The following is an 11,625-nucleotide window of genomic DNA, read 5'->3' as shown; positions in this document are numbered from 1 at the left end:
AATGCACCATAACCCTTACAAGTGAACCTTCCGTAAACCTTTTGAACGCACCTTCTGCCATCTAGTGGAAGAGCATTGAACTCTACCTATCGTTTGGGCAGTGACAAAGGTAAAATACATTATTTGAAATTAATATTAAGTAAATAACTGGTCTAGTGGATTGATTAAAAAGAAGCTGGAAGATTTTGAAATCCTGTAGTTCTCGCGCAAGTTTGAATGCTGATAATGCTCTCAATAATTTAATGTGAGCAGCACAAAGTCAACCGCAGTAACAGTAGTGAAATGGAGGACGATGGTTCTGAAACTTCGAAGACACATATTGCATATAGCCTACGATATTTTATGTCGTCAGCTGGTGAATACATTTGGTCTTATTCCAGTCCAAAAACTTAATGGCGTTCTAAATTTCCCTGTCTAATCAGGAAAAAAACAGGTAGGCTCTTGTACAGGCAATCATTAAGCTAATCAATGTTAGCAACGTTTAGCTGCGTCAGTGATTCCACCCCGAAAGGAGTTTCTTCGTTGTGCTAAATTATTTAAAGCGCTAGAATATATCTCTTCATTTCAATCTTTTTTACATCCTGCCTTCACCCGGGGAGATGTTAACTGTAACCGGCAAAAGGACAAAAAGAGTTGTTTTTGTTTTTAAACTATGTAAAGCACTTTGAGATGCATTTTTCTTGTATGAAAAGCGCTAAACTAAAGATTGATTGATTGAAAGTATAGCTAGCTGTTTTAAAATGAAAGCAGTACAACTAAAAAAAAAAATCACAAAAACAGTGATAGTCATAATAATATTAAATTCAAATAAAGAAAAATCTACCTCAGTACAATAACCATTTGTACTTGACATTACTTCCCAGCACAGCACAGTACTGTACTCTGTTTAGGATTTTCATGACTTACTGACCATTTCATTAACATGAGATCAATTTCATTTTACTGGACACTTTATTGACAATTATTCAAAGAATGCCACATTTGCAATCTTTTGTTTAATGCTGATGTTTTGTCACAATGATATGTAATACTGTATACTGTTTTTAAAACAATGATTTTGTTATTGAAACTCATCAGTCACTGATGAGCCTTGTTGTCTCAAATGGGCTAACAATTTTCTCTTATGTTAACAATTTAGTATAACCTGGGGGTGGTCTAACTTTTGTGTTCAAGGGCCACATCTTTTTTTTTTTTTTTTTAACCATAGATCAAGTCATCTAAATTGGAGCGTCGTTACACTACATGAATCAGTCCTCGTGGAAGATGTCAGTGTTGAGTAATGTGTGACGTGTACAGGTAGGTGCTGCTGATGCTCCAGTCTGGGGGGAAGTCGTGCACCGGGTGGCTCTTGACGTGCCTCTGCATGGCCACCAGACTGCTGCAGAACTCCAAGCACAGATTGCACCGATAAGGGGAAGCCCCGCCGTGAGTCCGCAGGTGCTTTATTATGGCTGAGAAGTCCCGGGAGCGCTGACCACACAGACGACACTCAAAGGGTTTCTCACCTTTGGCACGAGAGGAGGCCATAAAGAGGTGTGTTACTTTTACATTCAAGCAATTCAGTTTATCAGGTCAACCAAGATATTTTATTTTATTGATTACATTTTATTCATCCATCCTGCTATTCATTTTCTATATTACTTATCCTGACTAAGGTCAGGGGTGAGCCGCCGCCTATCCTAGCTGAATTTTGGGCAAGGTACAGGTTGCCAGCTGTATTAAGTCCATTACAATTTACTAGGGGTGGGAATCTTTGAATGTCTCACGATTCGATTCCGATTTTTGGGTCTGCGATTCGATTCAGAATCGATTTTCGATTTAGAACGATTTTTGATTCAAAATTATTTGATTGACAATGTTTTTTGCTTCAATCAAGTTTGACTTGCTAATGCTAATTAGCGCGCTACTCGCGGCACTTTTATCACTTAAGAGAACGGCTTGGCGCTGGAAAAAAAAACTTTTATTGCAATAACTTGATCATGACGTTTTCCTTCTACTCTCTAATGTTGCTACAACTTAACAGTGTATTAGACCGCGTGGAACCACACTGCCTCTAAGTGGCCAAATCAAAAAAGAGAGTAATGATGATGAAAATAAATAAAAGCACACAGAGACAAAGGCAAGACAGTATAAAATAATTGAAATAAAATCGATTTTGGGACATTTAAAATCGATTCTGAATCGTACTAAATGAGAATCGCGATTCTTATGAGAATAGATTTTTGGGCACACCCCTACAAATTACCATTAACCACAGTGTTAATCAATATACTCTTAGCATTCTGCCATTTTCGCATCAATTAGTATTATTCAATGACACAAGTAAGATATGAATCTTACCTGTGTGAATTCGGTGATGCGTATCCAGTTGATGTTTGAGACTAAACCTCTTCGGACAGTGTTTGCACTGGTAGGGTCTCTCTCCGCTCAAGTCTTCTCCATTAAAGTCGGTCACAAAGAGCCGACAACGTGCACAGGCCTCACCTGTTCAACAGCCATGCGCAAGAAAATAAAACCATCATTCTTTAATTTCAAAATGGTGCTTGCATTCATATATGTCAATACCAGTGTGCTAAAATCCAGTCTGTTTTTTTTTTACTATGCAGTAAAACATGCCATAGTTGAATCAGATTTGCGAGGATTTGAGTCAGCAACATGTCTTTGTATTGAGTTAAATTTCCTGCCATTGAGCGTAGAAGTGATGGAGGTGACACAATGTGGTTGAGTTAGCAACATACCTACCACACACACTCCCCCAAAGAACATATAGGACAAGTTCATATAGTAGCTATATATGACTAAACTGACATAATGGTGGCGTACAAAATGGAGCATAGAGCCCTTTAAATAAAAAAAGATGCCGAAGCCTTGATTTGACCTCGGCTTGCTCATCACCGAATCCTGAATGTCAAGAACATGCACAAGGCTTGCTTACAAAGACATAGTTTTCATTTTTCACCTCAGCAAACCTTAATTCGATTAAGCACGCATTACAATGACACTTTCAAAACGCTGCTTATAGTGTTCATCTTTGTTTTATTTATTTATTTTAATAATAATATTATAGCCTGCGATCTTCATGAGGGGAAGCGGTATAAAAAAATGGATGCACTAATATCAGACGTAATTACAATACACCTGTTGGACAAGACAAAAGGTACTAATCAAAATTACACATTTTATTATATTACAGAGAAGTCCTCTTTCCAGTGCTTGATCATATAGCTAGGCTTATTCTCAGTGCATTAGCTAATAATCTCACGGGAACTGAATTTCGACAGACACACATTTGACACACAAGTGTGTGTTGACTTATTTTGGGGGGGTCAAAACTAGGATCACCGAACTCCAAGTCCCAAAATGCATGTTCTTTTTTTATTTTTATTTATTTTTATTATTATTTTTTCTTTCTTTCTCCCCTTGTTGTTGAAACAATTGAAACAATCAGTACCATGTACCAGTTGCAATCTGTACAAATGTAAGCAAATCGACTAGAAGTTATTAACCCGGAAAATCTTTTGTACTCAAACATTGACTTTTAAAACAAGACAGATGGTCGGGTTATTTGTAGATGAGTTACAAAATAAAATAAAATGTGGATGTAAAAACTGCTTATTTTAATGATAAAATAGTCATTCATTCGCATTTTAAAAATTCATTATTTATAATTAACTTAACTAAAAATGATTAAATGTTTTAAATGTACTATAAAGTATTGGTAAAATTGTTTATTTTACTAATATTTGTTTATGTAAAATGTATCACTGAACCAATTATTTAATTAGATAAATTAATAAAAAATGGAATAGCTACATTTTAGCGTTTTAAATGGTGTGTAATGTCTTATTTTGTTATCCCAGATTTTATTAACTAAGGGTGCCCGCCTAAAAACAGTGCATTGTTACAAAGTCTTTATTCTGAATGACGCAGACTGTCTAAATAATTAGGTTAGAAATAAGAACATTTTGTATGCGTGTGTGTGTGTGTGGTGTTGTTTTTGTTACATAGTGGGGCCAACTTTTAGAGTTGTGGGGCCCACCCGTCCATGTGCGGCCATTTTGCTGGGCCCCACAAGTCAAGACTTGGTTTTAGAGTTTAGGCTTGAATTGGGTTATGGTTGAGGTTAGGGTAAGGAATAGGGGTAGGCAATCATTTTTGATGCTTGGGGTTAGGGGGAGGGGCTAGGAAATGCATTATGTCAATGAGATAGCCTCACAAAGATGGTAAAACAAACGTGTGTGTGTGTGTGTGTGTGTGTGTGTGTGTGTGAGCGAGCGAGCGAGAGTTAATTAAATGGAGGTTAAAAAGTCATATTCATTAAAAAAAAAAATGTTTCAAACTCACTTTGCCCAAAGGATTTCTTTAATAAGCATTCTTGTTTCCTTTAGTGCACTAATTGCAAGCTAAAGTATGTTTAAAATTCTCCTTGCAGCACTTGACTTAAAATAAATTACTTTTTTTTTCTTCTTCACAAAACGAGGGCACAGAAATATAAAGTCAAGATAGGGTTCATTGAGGGCGACTTTTAGTGTCGCAATGCATTAGTCTTATCTGTCCACGTACTGTATAGACATTTGTGTCTTTCCACACGAGTTATCTCTTGAGAGGCAAGAGCGTGATGTTCCATTTAGCTGAGATGTGAGATAAAAACAAGCTCTACAAATACACGCGTAGCACAAGTACACACGGACTTAGAGAAAAGCTGGAGGTGAAGTATCATACGATCAAGCCATGTCAACTATAGCTACAATAATACATGTGCGATGCTGTATTTTTTTTTTGCACTCACCACACTTATGTGCAGGACATACTGTACTGCAGCATAGCTGTAAACTAGTAAACCACATGCTGCACCATGCTCGCTAAACCGCAACTCTCTTCGTTACTTTCCACTGCGTAGCTTCATGTTGGAGGTCACGACAAGTGTTGCCTCATTTTTTTTAAATATTTTTTTAAGTGTTACATTATCTTCCGCATGGTGTGACAAACTGGACGACACTTTTCACTAACACCTCTGAGGTGTGCTGTTGTGTTTTGTGCATTATAGCCATTATATTGGGTGCAATGTGTGATATGGCATACGGTTACCTGGCGGCGAGGAGGCTGGATCACGACGTAGACATGAGCTGCAGTGCTTGCATTCTTTTACCGGGTCGGCTTTGTGCATGTCTGGGGAACTCACAGAGAAAATTACTATTACTATTATTACCAAATTGACCATGTTATTGTTTAAATTGAAACTATGAGGCAGTGAATCTGTAAGAAGTAAATATGTACTATTTCTACTATTACAATGGACTTTATGCCACGGAGGAGGCGGGACTTGCGACTTCTGGGTTTCCACCCATCAACTTTGTTTCCGTTTCCGGTTTGCGACGTGTGGGCCGTGTCCCAGTACTTGCGCTTCCGCCTCGACGGGTGCGAGGCTGCCTGTCTCAGTGTCCGAAGCATTTCAAATAGCCGAGACGCCCTCCCGCCACTGAGCGGGAGCGCGCGGTTCGGGGGTGGGGGTGCGAAACGTTGATGTGTAAAAGTCGGAAGTCCGTCATATCTACGCCATTACTAATATGGCTACTACTACTAATACCACAACTTCTACTAGTAGTCTGACAATCCTTTTTAGCATTTACTCCATATTCTATTTTTGTTTACTAGCAGGATATACAACAAATAGGGCACACTAGCAGAAAAACATATCAAAAGTCTACACACCCCTGTTCAAATGCCAGGTTTTTGAGAGATACAAGAAAATGAGATTAAGATAAATAATTTCCTTTTTTATTTCCATTATTAAAACTCATGTTAAATGGGTGTCACCACACACTTGCCACCATTTCAATTTCCTCTATTTAAACCCAAGCAAAGTTCAGCTGTTTTTGTAGGCTTTCTAACCAAGTTTTTTTTATTGATCTTTTTTACTTTCTAGTAGAAGCTAACATAATTGCTATTTGGAACTGTTCATAATTCTCTTCGCCTTGATTAAAACACCAGCTGAAGAAAGTAGCCCCAACGCATAATGCTGCCACCAAGTGTTCTCTTGGTGGTGAGTTTTAAATTATGTATATATTACAAATAACATTAATAGTGAGGAATTCTTTTTAAATGATTTGCCTTGGTCCTATTCTTTATCATTACAAAAACCTGACATTTGAACAGGGGTGTGTAGACTTTTTATTTCCACTGTCCCTATAGTGAGGCAAATATGTGCTGCAAGTGACATTAATTTCTACCAATTAACTCATTCACTGCCATTTACATCTGTAAATGTAAAAAAAAATAATTTCAACTATTTCTATTAGTTTAACATTTTTTCCCTCTTTTGTTAACAAGAGTATGAAAACGTAGACATTTTTTTTAATAATCTTTTTTTGTAAAAAAGAAAAGAAAAGAAAAGATTATTAAAAATTAGGGGCGTCAGGCGATTAATTTTTTAAAAATTGTAATTAATCGCATGACTTCAATTGTTAACTCATGATTAATCACACATTTTCAAATCTGCTCTAAATGTACAATACATTTTTTTCTAGGTTTTCATACTCTTGTTAACAAAAGTGGGGAAAAAAATGTTAAACTAATAGTAATAGTTCAAATGAATTTTTGACGTCTGTAGCCGTCAATGGCAGTGAATGAGTTAACTTCTAGTGCTTAGTACCATGCAGATGACAACTTGTGCACAGGTTTGTGCCCACTAGTAGTCACATGTAATTGTTCTACCACTGCGCCGAATACATACATACTACTACTACTGTGATAACTACAAATTCTCCTGCTAATAATAATATTTGAGTATAATATGAATATTCAACTTCCCATCCATTTTTTATTGCGCTTATCCTCATTAGAGTTGCAGGTGAACCCATCCCAGTTGACACAGAAACAATTGATAAACAACCCAAAGTTGATTATTATGATTGTAAAATTTCACATTATTCATTTGAAAAAGACAGAATGAAAAGCGGCATCTCTTGTAGCTCATTAGGTCGTGCAGGTGTACCTAATATAGTGGCCTTTGAGTGTACAACTTCCTCTACTCTCAACCACAGGATAAATACTGTGAAGACGTTCTGGCTCCAAGGTGGTTTTGAAGGTCGTGTTGCAGTGAAGTGGAAGGAAGAGGATCATTCAATGAAACACAGCATAGGTGTGTTTTTCCACAAAGTTCAAAAACAGTTTCACAGTGTACAAATTGTCGCTTTTTGCTTCGCAGCAGGGTTTCGGTGGGTGGAAAATCTTGATTTGTGCATAGGTGGGGAGAAATGGAGGGGACTCCCCTACACACACAATTAGGTTATACAGTGTGGAACGATGGGCTCTGCACATTGATTCAAAACAATTAATTACCAATAAGAGTGTTCAGCCGGCTCAGAGACATGGTAAACAATTAATTAAAAAAAATCTACATTATTGCAATTTGTTGGTCTTTTGTTGGTTGTTTTTACTCCATCAAACACCTGAGCCAGCTCGTGTCGATGAGTCAGGTACCGTAACACTCTGAAGGGAACAATCAAGTTAATTAGGGGAAATGATGTATCGCTCGCACAACTGGAGAATAAATAGACTGATGATTTTATTTATTTATTTATTTTTCCTGACATGTCAAATTGGTAAAATTACCGAATGAACAATACTGAGCTCTCCAGAAAATAAATAAATAAATAAATAGACTGATGATTAATAACGTTAACTAATTCACTGCCATTGACGGCTATAGACTTCAAAAATTAATTCATTCAGAATCGAATTAAGTTAATCCAAGTTCATTAAACTTATAATATTAAATTTGACTTGAAGGTATTCAATTAAGTTGGTCAACAATTCTCTTTTTAGAGCCAACAACAACAACTACTACTACTACTAATAATAATAATAGTGCTGCCTTACCTCGTCTCACTGGTTTTGTCTGCCTTCTGTCTGGCCTTTTTCCTTGTCACCTGCATGCCCGGCTTGACGTTACCCCACATCTGAGTGGTGGCAGAGTAAAGTCGTTGTCCATATTGTGGATGCAAGCTTGCTACCACACAGCGCTGAGTGGGGGACTGGAAATGGGTTCCTTGCAGAGGGAAGATGTGGTGCGTCGGGAAGGCGATGGCATTTGCCGCCGGGGGCTGGGAGTAGTTCTCGGCTATGCGTCTCAGGCTGCTTACAGAGCGCCACGTGTGGTTTGGGAAGGTCCAAGGAGAGGGGGACAAGTTGGAGACTGAGCTGGTGATGACGCTGTCTCTACTGAAAGTCGTCAATCTGGATTTTTTTCTTGGCTCTTCTGAGGCTGTCTTGTTGTTGCTCAAAGGAGTCTTTGGGAGTTTCTCCTCTTCATTGCTCTTTTTCTTGACCTCCTCTTCCTCATCACAAGTTATTTCATGTTTCTGACCCACCTGTGCTGCCCTGCTGACCAGTGCATCCAAGTGGCGCCGGCACTGCTCCTCCAGCGGTTGCATTTCCAAAAACTGAGCAGCCAGGAGCAGTTGCTGCAGGTCTTCTTCTGACACCTCCAGACTCTGCATGTAGGCAAAGTCCAGGACCTGCTGGAAGGTTCTTGGTGACAGATCATCCAGTGTACAGTGGACCTCTTGGTCTGTCTCCGCTTGGCTGAGTTTCTCTTTGAGTGGTTTGCTAGCACAGGCCAGCACCAGCCGATGAGCCCTAAAAGTCTGGTTCTTCACCGAGATGCGGGCATCGCACATCGAACCCGAGCGGCGTAAAGCGTTGGCCCGATGCAGGAAATAGAAGTATTGAGTGTTGTCGAGTCGAATCATTGCTGAAGAGAGTTGTAATATTCTGAACACAAAAGAACAGAGGAGAAAAAAATGTTGAGTTTGCTAGGCTGCTGCCTATGAGGAACCAGAAGATACAATTTAACTCTCACACGCACACACACCAAAAGTGTACACCTTTCAATCAACCACAGAAATCTCTCATATACTCACCAAACACACACATCTATAAGTCATATGTAAAAGGTTTTTGTTGCATGTGAGTGGTTTGTAAAGGAAGTAAGCACTCATATAATTGTTACACAATTTATTGATGCTCACAATATTGTAAGAAAAGTCATAATTCTATTAGTATAATATTAATTGTAAATTAAATTAAAAATGTTTTACATTTATTGTAATGCTTATAATAGCATATCATTCATTCAGATGCACTCCTTCATAGTGAGGGTTATTACCAGTAACATTTAATTGTTGGTAAATTATTTATGTTCCCAAATACGGTCCTTTGCCGGATATCCATTCAAATTTAAGCTAAACACAGAGGTAGTCTTTTTTTAATTTTTTTTTATTGCATAGTGTTACAACAGGCTTGATACGTCTCACTGTCTCATTTGTCTCATTGTAGTCATATCTGATCTCTCACATTTGAGTGTTGGCGATCGGGCTTGTGTCTTGTGAGAGAGTTCAGATTCACTGCTCACATACAGGCTGTAAAAGCCACAAACGGACCCTTATAATGTTTGAAACCGCGACTAAACATAACTGACATTGCTACGTTTGGAGAGCACATATAACAAATTCAAGTTCGAACTGGAATCAATTGTTGATCATCTAATGTTAACGCATAAAATAAAGGCAATATAATGTGTTGCATGGATGGCTGTGAGCCAATTGAACTTTTATGATGCGGCGTGTGAAGGGCCACACTCTATAAGCACCCTCCTTTCACTGATGCAAAGTAAATGTGAAACAAAATGACATTTAATTGCCTCCTTGCTGGTATTTCTTGAGAAGTGTGCGTCAGTTTTGAAAAATCTCTCATTCGCTTTATCTGTCTGTACTTGATTTACCTCTACTTCATTTCTACATATACTGTAACTGTCCTGATATTCCGCATTTTTGCATATTGTTCCATTTGTGAGATCACACGATACCAACGTTGTGTTAAGTGCTAAGCCCGAATGCCGAATGCCGGTGTGTCGTGTTTGACTTTCGATTTAAACCTGCACCGTCTTCTCATTCAAATTGAAAATGTGTTGTCTAAGCTAATGTTAAAATTCATATCCTAACAACATATAGGGTATGACGTGTGAATGGCTGTTGGCAAACAGTTCGTTAATACCACAACAATTATATGCACGCGGTAAAATTACAATTATTTATCAAAGAAGTCAAATACACCAAGTTAATATTCATTTTATGTCGAGTGCACTTATGGGAAATTTGTATAGCTTGCTCACTACGATCTCTATCGTATCAAATTAACTATTTGTCAAAGTCTTTGCACTACATTCTATTTTGCCTTGTGTTTTTGTTATTCGATTACAGTATATAATACGACTGTTCAAAAGTTTGGGGTCATCTAGACAAGTTTGTTGTCCATCAAAGTATGGTACACCGTTGTGGATATACTATTTAAAAGTTTAAGGGTCACATAGACAATTAGACATATCCTGTAAAAAAAAAAAAAAAAAAGCATACTTGTTCATTTATTATTATTATTAATTATTATTATGTTAGGTTTTATTTCAAATTGATATATGATATCAACATTGCTTTTCTTTCATAAATAAGACAATTTTTAAGTGATCCCAAACCTTTGAATAATATTCTGCATACACAGGGAAAAAATAATAAAGAGACAGGTGCAGATTGCAGAATAATAATAAAATAAGGTAGGTAAATGTTTGAATAAAATATATATTTTTAATTCTATAAACTACTGACAAGAAAACGCCCAAATACCAATATCGTAATCCAAACATCCATTCTCTGAATTGCTCACCCTCACTAAGGTCGCGGGTAATATCGTCATTCATTTGCAAAAAATTAAAAATAATCACATCATGAAAAACTCTTTTGCTTTGGTGTCTCATTTTTTCCAGAGCTGTCTATATATTTATAGACTGTAAACCTACTTATCTGCATCAGACAGTCAAACATACTAAAGAACAGCAAGCTTGTCAAAAATTTTCCAACATTAACATTACCACATTTTTTTTTTCTTTTTTCGACTTTCATCTCATTACATCGAGTGACTACAGTCTGGACATGAAAAGCTGTTACAGTACAGCTTTTTCAATTGCTTTAAATCAATGTAAGCATTAGCACCTAATTCCATTTTCTTCCTCTCTACCAGAAATGTAGGTTGTATCATTCTGCCGCAGGAAACAACTTATAACCACAACTGTATATTCTTCTGCGATTCTGCCGACATTGCTCTCTCTATATGACACTTACTGTATTTAAAGTCTAGTGCATGTGTTCTACAAAGTATGCCGGCTCTGCCAACACTGTGTTTAATTTACTACTGCACAGTCAGTTAGAAATGAAAAAACTGTTTAAAAAAATGTTTATGATCCTCACTTTTTGTATTAGGCATTTGCTGTGCATCATACTGAGAGTTGCTTCTAATATGTTTGCCCTCGGTGACGGTGGCCTCGGCTCTTGTATTAGATCACATTAGAGTTGACAGTCGTACATTCTGAGCATCCATCCTTTGACTGGACATGAACATGAACTTCAGCCTCCGTGCTTAAGAATAAGAGGAGCTAGAGATCATCTGCAGAAAATTCAAAAATGTTGATTGAAAGCTGATCAGTGTGCTTGAAAAGGGTTGATGAGACACTTACTTGGTATAATAGTGAGTATTCTCCCAGGTGGACGATGGGCTTCATGTCTTACATGATGC

General features: G+C 37.5%; 1 protein-coding gene and 1 long non-coding RNA gene across 3 annotated transcripts; one reads left to right on the top strand and one right to left on the bottom strand.

Annotated features, from left to right (window-relative positions):
* Positions 1-32: 32 nt before the first annotated feature.
* LOC144058402 (uncharacterized) lies at positions 33-7,142 on the top strand. Its single transcript, XR_013295429.1, has 3 exons — positions 33-109; positions 1,297-1,533; positions 7,044-7,142. It is a non-coding gene; the product is annotated as an uncharacterized LOC144058402 (long non-coding RNA).
* Positions 981-11,625, bottom strand: zbtb32 (zinc finger and BTB domain containing 32). 2 transcript variants are annotated; one of them, XM_077576803.1, is made up of 6 exons: positions 11,567-11,612; positions 11,301-11,496; positions 7,882-8,775; positions 5,089-5,177; positions 2,341-2,484; positions 981-1,505 (listed from the first exon to the last, which is right to left on the bottom strand). In XM_077576803.1, the coding sequence occupies exons 3-6, from the start codon at positions 8,751-8,753 to the stop codon at positions 1,267-1,269; spliced, it is 1,344 nt and encodes a 447-aa protein (XP_077432929.1). In that variant the 5' UTR covers positions 8,754-8,775; positions 11,301-11,496; positions 11,567-11,612; the 3' UTR covers positions 981-1,266. The 2 variants fall into 2 exon arrangements, with proteins under 2 accessions (XP_077432929.1, XP_077432928.1); XM_077576802.1 differs by lacking the exon at positions 11,301-11,496 and having other exon boundaries at positions 11,567-11,625.

Source organism: Vanacampus margaritifer, chromosome 9 (assembly GCF_051991255.1).
Source record: "Vanacampus margaritifer isolate UIUO_Vmar chromosome 9, RoL_Vmar_1.0, whole genome shotgun sequence".
NCBI classification, from domain to species: domain Eukaryota; kingdom Metazoa; phylum Chordata; class Actinopteri; order Syngnathiformes; family Syngnathidae; genus Vanacampus; species Vanacampus margaritifer.
The sequence above is the reverse complement of the archived record's forward strand: the minus strand, read 5'-3'. Positions and strand labels throughout refer to the sequence as shown.

Coding starts and splice junctions, on each gene's coding strand:
- zbtb32 (XM_077576802.1), bottom strand. CDS start 8,753: ATGATTCGACTCGACAACACTCAATACTTCTATTTCCTGCATCGGGCC. Junction 2,485..5,088: donor TCCAGCCTCCTCGCCGCCAG/GTAACCGTATGC, acceptor GCTGTTGAACAG/GTGAGGCCTGTGCACGTTGT. Junction 1,506..2,340: donor GCATCACCGAATTCACACAG/GTAAGATTCATA, acceptor CTCGTGCCAAAG/GTGAGAAACCCTTTGAGTGT.